Source organism: Mixophyes fleayi, chromosome 4 (assembly GCF_038048845.1).
Source record: "Mixophyes fleayi isolate aMixFle1 chromosome 4, aMixFle1.hap1, whole genome shotgun sequence".
NCBI lineage: Eukaryota > Metazoa > Chordata > Amphibia > Anura > Limnodynastidae > Mixophyes > Mixophyes fleayi.
The window spans coordinates 81,291,606-81,310,278 of record NC_134405.1 but is presented as its reverse complement, the minus strand read 5'-3'; the positions used below and the strand labels follow the sequence as shown (position 1 = coordinate 81,310,278).

The 18,673-nt window shown below is 42.1% G+C and overlaps 1 protein-coding gene across 6 annotated transcripts in view; it reads right to left on the bottom strand.

The window, feature by feature from the left end:
- Positions 1-3,327: 3,327 nt before the first annotated feature.
- The window catches only part of DENND4A (DENN domain containing 4A), an 87,465-nt gene continuing 72,119 nt past the window's right edge, over positions 3,328-18,673 (bottom strand). For 4 of the 6 annotated variants that reach the window (XM_075207605.1, XM_075207602.1, XM_075207606.1 and 1 more), the window contains 8 exons: positions 18,087-18,197; positions 16,615-16,816; positions 10,703-10,951; positions 10,200-10,317; positions 10,089-10,115; positions 6,448-6,610; positions 6,038-6,102; positions 3,328-5,534 (listed from right to left, as the gene is read on the bottom strand). In XM_075207605.1, coding sequence (XP_075063706.1) covers positions 5,398-5,534; positions 6,038-6,102; positions 6,448-6,610; positions 10,089-10,115; positions 10,200-10,317; positions 10,703-10,951; positions 16,615-16,816; positions 18,087-18,197 — 1,072 coding nt within the window. In that variant the 3' untranslated portion in view covers positions 3,328-5,397. The remainder of the gene's footprint in view (positions 5,535-6,037; positions 6,103-6,447; positions 6,611-10,088; positions 10,116-10,199; positions 10,318-10,702; positions 10,952-16,614; positions 16,817-18,086; positions 18,198-18,673) is intronic. The other 2 variants (XM_075207603.1, XM_075207607.1) reach the window with 1 other exon arrangement.

Sequence of the window (18,673 nt, the reverse complement as noted above, 5' to 3'; positions counted from 1 at the left end):
CGTCCTTTATGTCCAGGGAGACCATGAATTCTCCCGGTTCCATGGCCGCAGTAACCGACTGGATCGACTCCTGAACCCAAGGACCTGTACCTATAGATTGAGGTTCTATAAATTGAGAATTGGTCTAAAAGGAGCCATCTGGTTTTGGATTTAAAATGAAGTCGGAGTAAAGTCCCTCTTTCCATTGGAGGGACTGGAATTATAACCCAGAATCCCAAAAATTCTGGATTGTCACTTGTAGGGCTCTGCGCCGAAGACGGCAGGCTGGAAGCCCTGTAGTGAAAAACAGCAGTGAGGGAAGTGACACAATGTCTCCTGCCACCTGCAACAAATAGATGAAAAATACCCTGGACAGCCTTGTTGGGGTGAGATAGCTGTCAGGCTACTCATCCTGGCTCAGCGACCCGGGATGGAGGAAGTCGCAGGCTGTCCAACTCCTGGGAGGTGCCCTGAGTCCAACCTGTTGGTCCCCCTCTTTCTGAATAAAAAAAAAAATGTAAAATCCGAGTCCAGGACAGGAGCCCTGAAAACTATACCAGACTCCTGAGTGCACTTAAACTAAACTGCATACTCCTTCTTATGGTATAGTATGGGAGGAGCTACACAAGATTTCGTTAAAGTGCCTTGACTCCTTGGAACGCCTACTATACCCCTATGTCTAGCAGTGTCCCCCAATAGGACATAAGAGAAACATGATTTATCATCTCGAGTGGGCTAAATATATTGATAGGATTACAATTTATAGTAAAGGGGCTATAGTCACTGTTATATATTTCAACAGAGAATATATTGTTAATGGTCTGTGAACTGTACAGATCCCTATTGATTTTCTAAGACATTAACCCAGTACTGCCCCGGTATCTTATATCAAAGTAAATTGTTTGTTGGGAGATATTATCAAATAATATTTGTGAAGCAGCAACAATGAGTTATCCATTCAAGAATTAATGAGCCTCAATACTGTTTGCGTTTTGGTTCTAGAGACACTCTAAATAAATGAGTAGTGCTGCACCTATGAGTTTGTATTAGCACGTTGTCATTTAAACAGCCAACAGTCTCATTATGACTCGGCCTAGGCAAGTGCCGGCATGTTATTAATATTATCTAATAGTTTGAAGTGTAATAGTTGACCATTATAGTAAATGTAACAGGACCTCTGCTGTGTATGTCCAGTGACGCTGTCGAAGCGCCATAGGCAGCCCTATAAACATTTGCCCAACTCCGTGGACACTCAAGTTAAAACTGAGGTACACAGGGGCTGGAAGAGTGCCCGACTCCTGCACCCTCACCACAACACCAATGTTAACAATGTCCCCCAGATAATGTTGGAGAAAGTACATATTTTCTTTGCCCTTGTAACATGGAAAAATAGATTAGAACAGTGGTTCCCAAACTTTTGCAGTTCGCGGCATCCTTAGAGTCTCCAAATTTTTTCAAGGCACCCCTCCAATATAATTATTGAGCGGTCCTGTTTTAGTTGGGTCTAAAAATTGTAATAAGTATTTAGGTCAGGACAGAAATACTTATTTAGTTGTATGCAAAAGTGCCCCCTCTGCATCCAGACACTCTGCCCTCAGGCACTCTGCCCCCTCTGCATCCAGACACACTGCCCCCTCTGCATCCAGAAACACTGCCCCCTCTGCCCTCTGTCACGCTGTCCCCCCTCCTCTGCCCTCTCACGGATGTCCCCCCTCCACTGCCCTCTCTCACGATGTCCCCCCCCTCCTCTGCACTGTCACGCTGTCCCCTCCTCTGCCCTCTGTCTCCCCCCTCTGCCCCTCTCACGCTGTGTTCCCCTCCACTGCCCCTCTCACGCTGTGTCCCCCTCCACTGCCACTCTCACGCTGTGTCCCCCTCCGCTGCCCCTCTCACGCTGTGTCCCGCCCCGCTGTCACCCTCCTCTGCCCCTCTGTCACACTTCTCTGCCCCACTGTGCCCCTCTGTCTGCCCCGCTGTGCCTCTCTGCCTGCCCGCTGTGCCCCTCTGTCACGCTCCCTCTCACTCCTCTGCCGCGAGCCAGCCATAGGAAAAAACAAAGAGCATATAAACTTACCAATCCGCACGGCGCCGGGACCCAGCAGACTCCTCTCTCCCGCAGCGGTCACTGAATATCGACGTCAGTGACAGCTGCGGGAGAGAGGAGTCTGCTGGGTTCCGGCGCCATGCGGATTGGTAAATTTATGTGCTCTTTGTTTTTTCCTATGGCTGGCTCGCGGCACCCCTGGGAGCCGCGGCGCACACTTTGGGAACCGCCGGATTAGAATGAAATTACATTTCCATCTTCTTGGACTATTTTTACATGAATCATAAAAACAGTGTGTTTTAACAATGTAAAAAAATATAATGAGTTGTGTAGGGATGACCCTTTTGTTCTGATTCCTGCACTTAGTAACAGTGGTTTGTTATATTGAGGTGGACAAATGTAGGCATTTCTCAGTGTCCATGGCACATGAACTGAGCCACACGCACAACGCCACTCATACTGAAAGTAAAATTGGACTAACAGTGCTCTGAAAAAATTTCCACACAAAACGTAACTGGTGATGATGACACGAGAAAAGATCATTTTGTTAGTCAATACCAGTTACAAGATTCCTATTTACTTCTTCATAGAGGACAATTAGTCCTATTTCACTTCCGGCCAGCAGGTGGCTGAACTCACCTCATAAGTAATATTTCATAGATGCTGAAAAGTGTTGCTCTTAGAATAATAAACAAGAAGACTCACATTAGCATCATTGTAAAAACAATGTAGAAATGCCAAACAGGTACTTAACATCTTTATTTCACCCGTTACGACTAGCCTAAAATAATGTACGTGTAAAATATAAATATGAATCACACGTCAGAATTAAAACCACAACCACTTAGAGTGTGTGTTGGAGTATGGTGTTGTTGTTTCCTAGTGAGTTGATAGGCAATATTCTCATGAAAATGAGTTCAGCCTGTTTGAAGGCAACTGAGGTACTTTGAAATCTGTCAAAATCTAATAATCGTAAGAAACAAATGCTATTCTCAGACTTGACCTGTGCTTTACTTTCCATAACTATACAGTATAGCTTTACATACAATATTATTGTATGTAAAGCTATAGATTGAGAGCTTGCGAGCAGGGTCTCTTACCTCTCTGTCTTTATGTATTACTTAGTATTGTTTCATTAATGTTTATTCCCAATTGTAAAGCGCTACAGAATTTGCTGGCGCTATATAAATAATTGTTGATTATAATGATGATGAATATGAAGGTGAAAATAATCAAAGACAATTGTTGCTACAGTTATTTAGGTAACACTGTTACATAATTAAATAAGTCAAACAAACTCTACGTTCGGATTTCAAAAGACATTTAATTAAATAAAAGCAACAGAATAAAGGAACACATGATAACAGCAACGTACATATCTTGCATATCACCAGTAAACCTAATCCATATTTTTATTTTATATTTCAGCACACAAGCCATTTCTGGCAGTGCCTATGCATTGTAAACCAGGAGGGGTTTGCAGATTCCTTGACAGTAGCGACACATTGCTCACCTAGGCTGTTGGAACGTTTTCACTTATGCAGCACATCAGAAATTGGCAACAACAGCACTACAGTCATATCATGCAGTTCAGCAACAGATATGTATATGTAAAGCATAGACCAGAAATGTTGCCCACTTCTGGTCTATACATCGCCTTGCTCGAATGCTGCAAGCCTGCCCTTCAATTTCTACAAAAGAAATGTATAACCAATGTAAACTGGCATATTACCATACAAATAAAAGAGAATTCTATCTTAAAATTCATATTCATTTTTTTGGAAGTATTACAAAATCTACAGCATATACAGCTCTGAATAGTACCATTAGACTGCTACCAGAGGTTTGTCTCTATGAGATGAGGATACAGGAGGAATGAACCCTTTGCAGAGACAAGTCTTTCCTTGGACTTCCTCCAGTGTAAGGGAATAAAGAGAACAATGGTTTCAGCATAGAAGTGAAATGTGCAGTACAACTAGCTGCGTATTAATCCCTTACACAGCACAAGGGGACTTTATTGCATGGACCACATGTATTTTATAACCAAGCATTATGTACCATTATTACAGGAGAGTATTTATAGTGCAAAGCCAACACCTTATAATCTATAGCACTGCTATTGGGAATGTAACAGCATTAAGTGCACTAGGATTAAGGATATAATATCAGCAATAAGAAATAAATCAGAGTATGTAAACAACAAGCCACCTGAGGGTAGGAAATGAAAATGGAACAGTGGAGTCTTAACAGTTTCTGCCACTGTTTCTGACAGGACTGAAATGACAATCCTTCTGTGAAAGTACTGGTACCAAGGACATGTACTTCTATCCCAGCCAATGAGTGTGTCTCTGTATACACTTTGCAGTCACGTGACTTCAATACTGGCTCTGCATAGAGCTATACTTGAAGGGTACACTGAAACACGCTTTAATGTTGCAAGACAGGTATAGTAACCACATTTCACGGTTCTCCAGTCACACCAGGTCTGACTTGATACAAATTCTGTTGATGAAGTGAAACAACCGACTCAAAAGAACTTGTGTTAGATGTACCAACTTTGGAAATAACCCAAAGATAATAAGTGTTCCTGTAAAACACAGTAGTGTGCAGCACTACCCTAATTAGCTCCGGTGGAAGGTTCCCCACCCATCATAGCTAAACTTACTGCATCATTGTAACCGGTCCTCCTGCTCAGGGCGTGGGATTAGTGTATTTATTGCTGCTTCATTGCAGAAAAGGTTTCATTGACCTATAAGGACAACCAAGCTTGCAGTGAATCACACGTAGGCAACCTTTAGCACTACAGCTGAGCTACAAATCCAATAATCCACAGCCAGCAGCTGCTGCTTGGGGACTCCTGAATCAATAAACTTATTTGAAAAGTTTTGCTCCACTATAAAATAATACGGCACCCAGAACGTATAATAAATTAAGAGATTATAGATAAAAATAACGCAGTGCCTACATTATGAGGCACGGTAACATATTGCCCGTAAAACATGTTCATCGCTCACTACTCTTTTCATAAAAAATAAAATTAAACCAGGACTTACTATGCATTTTTAAAACTATTTTACACATTTTTCTTTTATAACATTAAATATAAATATTCTGTGTAAACTACAACACTCGGAATGATGTAGATCTCTTGTCTTTCTCTTTTGTTTTATAAAAGTCCTGAATTTTCAGCACTGAAAATATGAGGTTTACGTATACAGTAGGCCCGCCTGTTTCTGTCCTAATCTGCTTCCCACACAGTCCTTTTGCTTGTGTGAAAATCTCCCGTATTGCTTGTTCACAATGCTGGATCTCATACACGCATGTCCTGAGATCTGGCTCTTGTTTCAATGAAATGATGATGGACCAGAACACACTCAGAGGAATGGCTGCTTGAATGTCTTCCTGCATTCTATGACGCCAGTGCTTGGAGGACGGTCACAGATCTGGGTGCACTTCACCTGCTCAGGGGTGAGGCGGTCATAAGCAGTTTTGTATTCACGGTCAAACACATCTGAAAGAGAGAAAATGTACTTTATCATTACGTTGCAAGAGAGCAAGTATATGAGAGAGCCCCAATTCACTTACATAGACATGAATCGGATAATGAAAGAAATCTGCATTAAATTTAATACAGGGGCAGATCAGGCCCTTTGGCCCAAGCGCTAAAGAAGAGGACGCATGTCCAATTTCACCAGGTCACTAAATTAACAGAACAGACAGTTTAACTCTAATTCTGAAGAGCCTGTTCCTATGGAGCCCAATTAATGTGGTCAGCAGGAGACCGCTCACACTACCAGATCATGTCCATTGGTGAAACACACTTTCCCTCACTCCCAACTGCTGATCATTTTGTGACTTGATACCAGTCTGGTAAAACTACTAAAGTGGCCATTTAAACCATTGTAGGCAGATTTAAAGATGAGAAGAACTTCACATGTTCTGTGTTGTCTACTCTGTGGTTGTTACACAAAGAAGGGAAGTTATCAAGCACGCAGTGCGTGGGTAGATACACACCTATATCAATGTTCTCTCTCCCCAGGGCAACAAGAGACAGGAACAGGATTTCTCTGTACAAACTCCTATAAAAGAAAGTTGGAATCATTTCCCTATTCATAAAAATAATACATGTTTATTATTTCTGGAAAAAGGTAAACAAATTCGCAAGACAGCAGCAATTTATCAATGTAGAGCAGAATTGGTCAATTATATTTTAAACTTATAGCAAGTATTAGGTGGCGTACATACAGTAATCAGGGGCTCTACTGGTTGCGTTGCATAGTTAGACAGCATTAGAATCTCTTTCCATTGAGATCATCTCAAATATAAAGCAAATGCTTTGAGGCTGGGCAAGAGAACTCACAAATGTGCTCATACACAGATTTATGTCACCCTCACCAGAAATGGTGTAATGGTAATTACTATACCTCTGTCGTGTGTTCTTTGGATTGTGCTGTAGAGACTCAAGAATCTGGCTCATAGGACCATATACATTGTTGTTCTTGATGTTCCTGACTAGACCTTGGAGGAATTCCTGATCAAAAGTTTCCTCCTCCTTATTCTGTGCAAGGGCCAGGGGATGCTCCTGGGCTGCAATACGAAACACACCATGAGCTCATGGTCAGAACATGTTAAATACATTTAATGAAGTTTAAAGAACTGACAGCTACATTAGCAATTACTGTGCTGGATAGATTTACAATAAGGAAGATGATTTGTGGAATTAAAATCAGCCACTGCCTATTCAGGGCTAACAGTCAAATGAATAAAAAAAATGAATTTACTAGTTAGCTGCATCTAGATGTGAACTGGCAGGAGCGATTGTCATAGGGATCAAGAATTTATTCAAACAGCAGTTTTTTCCAAAATGTTTAGATGGGTTTTACACAGAAGCAAAGAGAGAAAAGCAGCATTCAGTCATTGTGAATCACGCTGCAGTATGACATTATAGTGCCTGCAGAGTGCATACTGTGTGGCGCTTACCGGAACTTCAAATCATTTGAGTACATCTACATAACTAAACATCATGTTGTTAAATACATGGTTACCATATCGTAGATACCTAATTTCCAGGGACAGGTTTAAAATGTTTCTCCCTGGAAGTTTTTCCCCTGACAATGTCACATCTCTCAAAAACTGACCAACTGCACAGGATCACTTCTCTTTCCTTATGCTAAACACAATACTAAGTATGTTGTTCTTACGTTATAAAATAAAATTATGCCCATGTTAATTGCAGACATATTGGTCCATATGTGTGATTGGGCTGAAAGGTAAACGACCTATTAAGGCATTCAGCAGATTATTGCCCCCAAGGCTCAACAGTACTCTTTGTACATGCGTAAAAAAAATAATCAGAGTTCAATTGAACTATTCTAGTGCAAGTCCGAGAATAGGGGTGTGGACAGCTTAATAGATCTAAAAGGCATTTTAACACCAATATTAGATATTATAAATATTAAAACTGTATGTGCAACCCCAACATTTGGGTGACCCCTCATTTTCAATGGAAGAACTCATTAGAAACTTCCACTCCAGAGCTAACATTCCAAAGGTTTCCTACCAAATAGCATCTTAGTTCTGAAATTACCATACAAGAACGAGCCCAATTGTATAAAGACCAAAAATATGGAAAATACATAGACCCCAATGGGTTTACCGCAGCCTCCACCTTTACTACAGTGCTTTGTAGAGAACCCTTCTTAATTTTCATGTATTAAGTAGTAATTCATAAGGAAGGGAAAGATATTAATCATTCAAATCCATCTCCATTCTGAATAATAACATCAAGCTCTACACCATGATTCTGGCTAATCACCTGAATGGTGCTCCCCACACTGGTGCAAAACGATCAGGTAGGGTTCATCCCAAGGTGCCAAGTCAGGATAATATGAGGAGGATCATTGATTTAAATTTCTAATACCAGGAAGACTCTGACTTTAATCCTCTCTCTGGACACTAAGAAAGTGTTTGATAGGATCGTCTGGTAATATGGTTCAAACCTTGAAAAAGTTTGGGGTAACGGGAGATTTACTGACAGGTATACAAGCCTTATACCCATCTCCGGCAGCTAGTATGATGAACAATGATACTCCCATGGGTCTGGTCTCTATCCACAACAGCACCAGACATGGTTGTCCATTGTCTCCAGTAACACTCCTAGCATGGTCCAATAAGGACTGGATCAGGCAGGCTCTGGAATGGAAACAGAAGATGTACTCTGGCCTGTCCCCACCAGGATTTGGAAGAGAGTAATACAACCAAAGACTGCGCTAGGGACTGGGTCCACTAGGTATTTGGTGCTCACATGTGCCTTTTCCTGGTGTACCTCAGAAGGGAGTCCCCTGCTCGACCACTGAGGCTGTTGTACTGTAGCTGGTTGGAGTAGCTATAAAGTAGTCAAAGCTTTTCTGGTTGCTCTGCTGCCAAGTCCTCTATGGAAGTTCCCTCTTCCTATCTGCATGAGCAGCATGTCTGGTACACAGTGTTCCAGGTAACAAGTGCAGGACCTGAATTTTTCCAAAACCCCCCAGACAGGAGTCTCCAGGAGATATAATTGAGACAACCTGCCTCAGTTAGTTTGGCTTCCCCCAGTAGCCGCCATCCTGGATCTCTAGGTGAGGCAAACTGCATTACAGTGCATTCCATGTTTGTGCATCTTGCCCTACAATTAGTCTAGGCCTCTAGAGGGATTTCAAGACTAAAGGCATCAGCGTAAATGTGGCTGCCGTTTACCCTCATTAAACAGCAGATCCTGAAAGTGTGATAAAGCTGTCAACAGTGTCCCCTTCAACACCCCAGGCAGCCATGAAAGGGACAGAGGTGAGTGTGTCCCTCCAAGGTGGTGCAAGTAAACCACCACAGTAGAGGCTGTCCCTCACTAAAGATGACAGCAAGTGCTAGACACAACATCCAAAATAAAAGGAAATATGAAACTAGGATACTAGGATGCCCTAGGATACTGTAAACAAATAAGGAGCAGCATGAGTGTTATAGGGGAGAGAAAGGTTGGTATGTTCCACCCTCTGCTTCCTATGAATGGAACATAACTAATCATCTAGGCCCTCCTAAATGAGAAGAAGAAGAAGAACAGGTTGTATAGTATGAATGCTCCCCACTGCCATGTTTGAGGCCACAGATTGGTCTGGAAAAAAGAGTGGGGGGAAAAAAGAGTGGATATACTCTGTACTGTGATTTGTATACAGAGTATAATGTCTGAACTACCAGATTAGTGCATTTTGGCACCCATGCGTGTTCACAAACTGCTTACTGATCTGGTTGTTCAGTGGTGGTGCTAGAAAGCTGGAACTCTGCATTTGGGGGCATCTTTAACCATGCAAAGTTGTTCTGGAGGAGCACAATGTCTGCAACAGGATCATAATTCATATGAAATGTCTGCAGATCAATTTATTGGTCACAATAATGTAGGTTATATGATGTAGATGGAAAATAATAAAGATTTCAGGTTTGATTATATAGAACTGACATCACATCAAAACAACCACAAATAAATGCATAAACAGGAAAATACGCAGATCCCACATCCAGCTCTCAGGTAGGACAAGATGCAGGCTTTCAGGATCCAACAGTGGTCATGTAATAAAATCCAGAAAACCTGCACAGTGGGGATAGGAGGCCGACATACAATGGTTTATAGCTAGCAGAGCATTACACACCTGCATACAGCTGTTATACTGAAATTTCATTTGGAAAACAAGAATTCAAAAAGAAAAATTATATATATATCTTATTTACACAGTTTTATTCAAGGACATTATCCACACTCAGATACCTGTGAGGTTTGTGGTTTGTGGTTTGTAACACTCTTGTGCAATAGCAGTAAAAGGGAATATTGATGCATTTGATTGTTACATGTATCTGCCAGACACATGGCATACATAGGACACTTTGGCGGTGTTATAACAGAATATGAGAAGCTGTATGCATGGAGGATCTGCTCATCTCAGCAGGACAATTAACCGCACATTACTTCCCAGGAAACAGAGTAGCCATGCAAAACCAAAACCAAACACTTCACCAAAAAGCTTATCTAACAACTAGAACTCACTCTCATAAACTACAGTGCAGTTTTGACCTGTGGATAAAACAAGATTAAAAGTCATCAAAACATGAATCCACAACACACCGCCTAACGTAATAAAATGAGCAGAAAACTTACTTAAAATGTTCCACAGGATGTACAGAGGCTGCCGTGGATCCTGGTGAAGCTTCAGGTTGTCCCACAAGACTTGTATAAGGACGTGTTTGCTATCTTCAGACATCGAGCTCCGAGGGATCTGCAGAGTATTAGGTAGTAGTCATTTTACAGTGAAACATTAAAGAGTAGGGCACAATCAGCATCTTCATAACCCGGATTTGTGAAAAAGGCATACAACCAAATATTATTGCATGCTACAATTCTGGTGCCTGCTAATAATGCCATCAGAAAATAAGAATGAAAACTATGTTATTTGGAAAGTGAATAAGGAAGTAAGTAACATGCAAGAGTCAACATAAACACTAGTCATCTGGACATACCGACCTAAAGTACCCATGTCTCTGCAACGTTCTCTACAAACACAGCATCCATTCCCACAGCTGTCACACTGCCTTCTAAATCACTTACGTGAATTTATCACACACATACACACCAGAAATGTAAAGATTCAGGTTTGCATCTACCTTGGAATTCTTATTGCAATGTTCTGAGGATAAGATTAATCCAGGCAGATTGCTTGGAAGATCCAATCTCCTAAAGTACCACACCAAATTCCAGAAAACTATGGGGTGATGGTCCACAAAACCAGGAACCGTAATGGACGGGTCACCCTCATTCTCTAGTAAGCTCTCCAGTTCTTTCCACACAACAAGGGGGCTAAGGTAGGGGACAGTGATAGGCTCAGGGTGCGACATCCTCCAGTCAAGTGATTCCTGATTTCGATAACAAATTATCCAGAGAGTAGAAATGTTAGGCAGGAAAAAGCCATATGCTTTTCACAGGTAAACAGCAGAAAATATACAGGCAATTGTAGATAGCATAAAACTGGTTATACAAACTTTATATAATTTTATGTTAAGTGAAGATAAAGCACATTTAATAATTCTAGCAATAAGTCTTCATTAGAGATTTATAAGGTCAATAAGTTAATAATGCACCTATTTTCAAGCATACTACACACAGTAATATAAGGAACTATTAATCTGTATGTTGGGGGTCATTTACAACAGTGGCACAATGCAAAGGATTGTTCTGGTGGATGGGCAGATGTAGGGGCTTCTTATTTGCCTAATGATCTAGTTGCAAAAGCAAAGCAGGTGCAGTTCAAACTCACAAAAACTAAATTTAGTTTGTGTACAAAGATTAGATACAATAGGTAGATTGAGAACATTTAATTAAAAGAGCTCCCTACATTGTTTACTGGAGAGCAATAATTACAAACCAGACACATAAATGTGTCCTTGTGACAGTACGATGCAAATAAAACAACGCAATATCAAACACTATAAATATTACATTTGAAATAAAGGCAGCCCTGTAGCCCCTTTACTTTCAGTTAATAACGCAAAGGTCACAAGAACAGTAAAGACTGTAAGGACTCACAAACAGGACCCCTCTATCCTTTGTTCCATGTCTGCACCTCCTTTATCAACTTTGTCTGTACTTGGTCTGTTTTGTATGATTTGTAACACTCATTACCCAGCACTGAGCTTTGAGACGCCTTGCCTAACAAATAAACCATGATGATCATATTCCACTTTTCCATCTCTCTCTTATCATCAACAATTATTTTTATAGCGCCAGCAAACTCCGAAGCGCTTTACAATTATGTGTTAAATACATTAATAAATGTGTTGTGTTTTTATTACATTGGCGCTTTGATGTATAAAAGATCACCAGGTTGCTATTGAAGTCATATAAACGCTCCCAATTACCTCCAGAGCATCATTAATAAGCAAGCCCTTAAGGGAAAATAAAGCATTATGGTCCCTAATTTTGCATGAGTGCAAAACATTACTGTACACCAAGATCCACCCACCACTTCCCATTAGAAAAAGGAAACTTTGACCCCAGTAATCTCATTTCCCATGAAAATGAGCAAAAACAGGCACACAGAATAATAAGAGGACTTTTATAGTTACGATAAATCCGTTTCTCTGATTCCATCTGGGGGACACTGCTCCCATGGGTTGTGAGAGTGGAGGTGGAGTTAGCACATAACAGGTTAACTTTGTTAATGTATCAAAGCTGACAAACCCCTCCCCTCTGCAACTCCCTGTAGCCTCTCCAGTCCAAGTATAAAGCCCCAAGTAAGGGGAGTCAACCAACCAGAGACCACACAGCAGAAAAGCAGAAGGGAGGAATGCAGTGTCCCCCAGATGGAATCAGAAAACTGGATTTATTGTAAGTATAAAAATCCTCTTTTCTCTTTCATCCTATCCGGTGACACTGCTACCATGGGGACGTGCTAAAGCAGGCCCCTTAAGAGAGGGACCACTCTGGCACTACTGCCAAAAGCAGCGTCTGCTGACGCAAATACATTCAATTGATAAAATTTGGAAATAGTATGAACCAAGGACCACGTGGCTGCTCTGTACAACTGGTCAGCGGAGGCCCCATTTTGTGCAGCCCAGGACGCCCCCACTGAACGGGTGAGAGTGGGCTACAATACGATCTGGCACAGGTCTATTAGCACTGACATAAGCCTGCTTAAAAGAAGTAAGCCACCTAGCAATCGAGGGATTGCTTTCCTACCTTCGGTAGGAGCAGGAACTGTTCTGAGAACCGTCCTATCATCGTGAAAGATAAGGTATGGTTCACGTCATGAGAGAGCACCTGAAACTCTACGAGCCGATGCAATAGCTAGTAGAAATACCACTTTCAAAGTCAAGAACCTTAATTCTGCAGTTCGTAATGGTTCAAAAGGAGGCCCTTGAAGCATATTAAGCACCAGGTTAAGATCCCAGGGGGCCATTGGAGGAACATATGGACGCTGGATATGTAGGACTCCTTGCAAGAAGGCTCTGACATCCGGAATGTCTGCCAAGAACAGGTGAAAATAAACTGAAAGGGCCGATATCTGTACTTTCATTGAACCTAGACGAAGGCCCACATCCAAGCCATCTTGGAGAAAAGCCAAAAATCGTGAAAGGCAAAAAGCAGTTGTGTGGCATGGTCGACTCTCACACCATCTGATGTAGGTTCGCCAGATGCGGTAGTAAATAGGTTTTCTAGCCCGAAAGAGGGTGTTCACTACTCATGGAGAGAACCCTCTGGACCTCCACAGGTTGGCCTCAACAGCCATGCCATTAAATTGAGCCGAGGCAATTACTGATGTGTGAATGGTCCTTGCTGAAGAAGGTCTTCTCAAAGAGGTAATTTTAGACCCGAACCTACCGCTAGCATTAAGAATTTCTCCGTACCAAACTCACCTTGGCAAAGCGGACCCAGTAGTATAACTGGGAATCCCCCTTGCTTCACTCGTTAAAGGACTGGGAATCATAGGGATGGGAGGAAACAGGTATCCCAACATGAAGTCCCATGGCATTGTCATTATGTCGATGGCCACCTTCAAGGGGTCTCTTGCGCGAGAGAAAAACTCAGGTACCTTCCTGTTGTGACGTGATGCCTTTAAGTCCAGATCTGGGATACCCCATCCTTGAACAATAGACTGTAAGATGGAGCGACCAGTCACCTGGCAATATCGCATGCGGGCTAAGAAAATCCGCTTCCCAGTTTTGGATTCCTGGGATAAAAATAGCGGGAACATGGATCTCTGCCAAGGTCAAGATTTGAGCAGCCACCCTCATTGCTCCCGCGCTCCTGATGGCCCCGTCTGTTGACATGAGACACTGACATCGCATTGTCGGACTGCAGACGGACTGGCTGTCCGTGAAGTATCGTCTGGGCACTCTCTAATGCCAAAGCATAGCTTTTAGCTCCAGAATGTGGATGGGGAAGGAAGCATCCCAGGCGGTTACTAAGATCCAGGACCATGGGGCAAAGGACCTTCCCACTGTCAGATTGTCCCGGACCATCCACCATCTGAGGGAAGCCTTCGCCTCTGGTGACAATTGTATCAGTTGTTCCCCTAATCTCAGATGGGATCCTGACCACTTCCTCAAGCGGTCCCATTGGAAGCAGCGCGAGTGCAGCTGACCATAGGCAATAAACGCATGCACAAGTGGACTGGCGGTCTACGGCAGGTCATAACCCAAGCCGTCAGGTTCCTCAGGGATTGAGATTTGTCCTACCCCCTGAATAAGGGAGTGATTCTAACGACTTTTTTGATTCCATGTCTGTATCCCAGGACCTGAGCCATAAGGCTCTCCTGGCCGCTACTATGGTTGCAGAAATAAATGGAAGCTGCAATTCGAATTTTTCATACTCGCTGCTAATTGGTCAGCCCATGTTTCCATAGACCTGGCAACCCATGCCGATGTTACCCACCAACCAATCTAAAACTTGTCCAGACCCTCTACCATAAGGACAGTATATCTTACAACTGCTCTTTTAAGATCATTTGAGCATAAACATCTGCGCTCATTTACCACACTACATATAATATACACACAGCACCCAATCCTACTTAGTCCACGGCACATTTATATACACCATAACCACATAGACTACTCAGCTCATTACCTGCACATTTCCCACCTGGGCAGGCTCTGCTCTAGACATATAACACACTATCCTAACTGCATATACCTATAACTTCCACCACCTACTACTGACAGGTAAGAGCTTAACATTTGAGCTATAAACTACTAGCCTCAGAGCAAAGCAGCCACAACTGCGAGCTATAAACACTGAGCTATACATAGGGCTATTAACCACCCTGCCCGTAATAACCCCCAGTGCTATATGCTTATAGCAGGTTCACCACAACAGTATACACTGCATTAGATCTATAAACAAAGCAAAAGAGCTATAGACCGAAAAACTGCAAAATAAGCTATAATCAACTGCCATATCAACAGCATCAAAGTATATTGGCTGTACCGTGTATACTGTTCTTTCCCACTCCCCCCTCTCTTCTACACCCCTCTTTATTTCCATTCCAGGTTGCGCCACGGCAGAAACAACCAGCAAGCACGGGAACTAAAACACCCGGATCATCCGTAATGGCAGCAACAGCCCTCAAGACACACAAATCAAGTGCAGACGTCCAAGGTAAGCTCCCTAAAAAGAGTTTCTGCCACCTACTCCAAAACCTCCAGGTATAATACTTTGCCCGAGGTGCCTTTCCCTTATCAGACATTTTTTACAGAGTCAAAAAATAGTACCCCCTGCTAAGGTTATGTGTTATGCAATTAGTATTTTATATTTTATTAAAAAATTGCAACAACTTAATTTCAATATACCCCTATCTATGATATAGAGATATAAGAAAAGTGGTACTTGGCCTTCCAATCAGGCTAAGATGTCTTGTGGGGCAGGAGAGGTCTGTCGGCAACTCAGTGTCCTAGAGAATGTCTGCTGCTCTTTTACCCGGGCAGTTTTGGCGCCCTTGGAATAGGTCATTTGTTTCAGACTGTAGGGGGGGGGGCGGGGGGGTTCTGTCCTTAGTACCCTCCGACTGCACATTTTTCCTGCTCCACTCGAGTTTTCTGCTGTTCACAAAGCGATCTGCTACATCTATATTATGCAGCAGTCGCTAATAGCAGATTCTTGGTGGCCGTTTTCCTGGTGGAACAAGTGCCCCCCTTCCTTTGCTAAGGAGGGGAGTTAGTATATTTCAATATGGCGTCCCCTGGTGTCCCGTTTACCGGTGCTCTTCGCCGTTTCTGGCAGAGCTGGTATATCGGTCTTGAATCAGTGTGGCAGCTGCTATAAGCCGCTGTTCAGCGTTGAGTAGCTTTTAAAAAATAAAATAAAACTTCCAATACTACTAGGCTGTTTGACTGGCGCGGTACAGCTGTCAAACCATAATGCAGGTGTCCTAAGGCGAGCTCAGTGAGGAAAACCTTTCCGTGGAGCAGAAGGGCATAAACTTGGCTTTGCCAGATTTTTTCAGGATGTTCTCATTCTGATCCACTAATACTACAGTGTGACCTGTAGTTGCAGCCAGCTGAGCTATCCCGGCTCCCATCAGTCCTCCTCCGATCACGGTCACGTGTTTAACCCTTCTGCTCCATGGGAGGTTTCTGTCCTCCCTGAGCTTGCCTTAGGACACCTGAATAAGTGTGCTCTGTATACTAAACAGAGTACACTGCTGCAAAATTTAAGTTAAAATTTATTAGAAAAAGCAATAAATGATTCTGGTCATTAAAAGTAAGCCCAACTCCCTTGGGCACTTAACTAAGACTGGAGAGGCTATAGAGGGTTGCAGAGGGGCGGGGTTTTATCAGCTTTGATACATTAACAAAGTTAACCTGTTAAGTGTGAACTCCACCCCCACTCTCACAACCCATGGTAGCAGTGTCCCCCAGATAGGATGAAAGAGAAAAGGGTATTTGTGGTGCAGGCCAGTAGTAATGCACTTTCATAAATTAAACTTAATGTCCTCTTACTTAGCAGGTGCTATTTTAATATTTGCACCAGACATTAATGTGACATGTGAATGTTAATGAGAAATTACTGGGTCACATACAGCGGATGTCTGAAAGTTAGTAGGTAGGCTGCCAGTGGAAACATGGCTCAGCGTGCAAGATGGCTTCTCATCCAAAGGGCTGAACGTACTGATGCTTCTCACTACAGGCAGACTCGGAGAGGCTGATTCACTGAGATCTTTCTTCCTCTTTCCCGCTGGTATCTCTATAATCCTGACATGAGAGTCCTCAGGTTCTGTTTTACTATAATAATAATAATAGACAAAGTAATAAAGAAATACATTACATGATTAACAATTGATAACCAGAGATTCCCCTTCTACAGGACCAAAATCATATTCAGGTTTGGGATGCATTCATTTCATCTGGAAATTTTGTTTTAGGTATTCAAAGTGAATTTTATATTTTTCAAGATTCTCTTTCAAGATTGTGGTGACTTTACGCAGTTAGTGCAAGCCCAAATATTTACCCCGCAATGTACACACCAACCTCTCCAGAGTATAGTAATAATACTTAATATGTGTAGTCTATTTTTTCTCTTAAGATGTGACAGGGTTGTAAATGGATTGTGCGCATATTTTTAGGATTTATTTTTTTAAAATTATTTTTAATTTGAGGAAACCCTGGTTTATTTAATGAGTCTCCCTCTTTTGCCAACACTAAAGGATTCTATATAATGTAAGACAGATTTTACTTGACTCAGTTTACATGGATCTAAGAATTCAATTGCGTGAAATGCTGCCGGAACGTCCCGTGAAAAGACCTCGCGGTGATGTCCGGCCTAAAAAACGCAGCTCATTTTTGCTTGCGATTCCTCTAACGTAGTCACCAGGAGCGTGTGCAGCCACATATAGAGGTAGGTCTAGTGGCATTTAGAATTGAATTCTCCCATAAATGTGCTAACAGACAGGAGAAACCTAATACACGTTTCTCCTGCACTGCCCAGGGAACATCTGTGGTGGAGGAAGTCCTTGCCATGTCAAAGAATTAGCTCTCCAAACCATAAAGGGGAACATTGAACTCTGTATGCTGCAAGTGCGGTGTAAAGAACTGAAATAGATGATTCTTGATATCCCTTCTCTGGATCCTACGACTGTCAATGACTGCCAGGACAAGTGCTCAGAAGACCAGTGAGGACACATTTTTTTACCTGCTGTTTTAAACAGACGGTGCAGGTTTAAGCAGCCACTGCTAAATTATCACACTACAGCATGTGGTCGAGCAGATATCATAAAATAAGGCAAATTCAAAACTTATTAAGGAGATAAAACTTAATATGCAAAAATATGTGGCTTATTTTATTAGGAATATATTGCTTATTATAGATACAACTATATGGATTTCTTCCAACAAAAATAGTTGGCATGTATTTATAAAGCCTATACTGTATTTTGCATAATAAATATGAGGCAGTCCTTGCCTACAAAAGACAATATTGTAAATGTCAGCGCTGATGCCAACCAATATATATGATTTAAAATCACTGCATAAAAGGACCCACATATATACTTACCTAGATGGAGTGAGAGAAAAGGCAGGCGTAATAATTGCAGACTTGGGCCTCTGAGAGGGAACAGTAGGTTGTGGCATACTTTCTGCAGATGGACTATCCTTCAGGAAGTACCTGGTAGAGAGATAATGATAGTGACATCTTTTTAAAGTATGTCTAAAGCTGGTCATGCTCGGTAAAATCTGGATGTTCTGCCTTATACACTATACAAGCCCCATGCCAAGTTTGACCACACAGCATTTTTAGCCAGGAACAATTAAAATCTAGATAGAGTTCAACGGTTCTCAGCTGACAGTGAAGTTGCTGACAGTCAGTCAGTCAGTTACGTGGAGATCTGTGGTCAATATGTTGAATATCAGACAACCGGGCTGACAAAATTACCAAGTGTTTGGCCAGCCTAACACACGGTGTATGCCTCCAAGTGTAAGTAGAAGATACAAATAACAGCAACAGCTTATAAATGTCCTAAGAGGGGAAATAAATCCTGCTCAAATTTTTGGTGCACTTTAGAGATTTGTGTTGGCAATAGACACTTTGTTGTGGCATTCAAAAACAGGTTAAATGATCTAAAGAACAAAAAAAGCTAATGT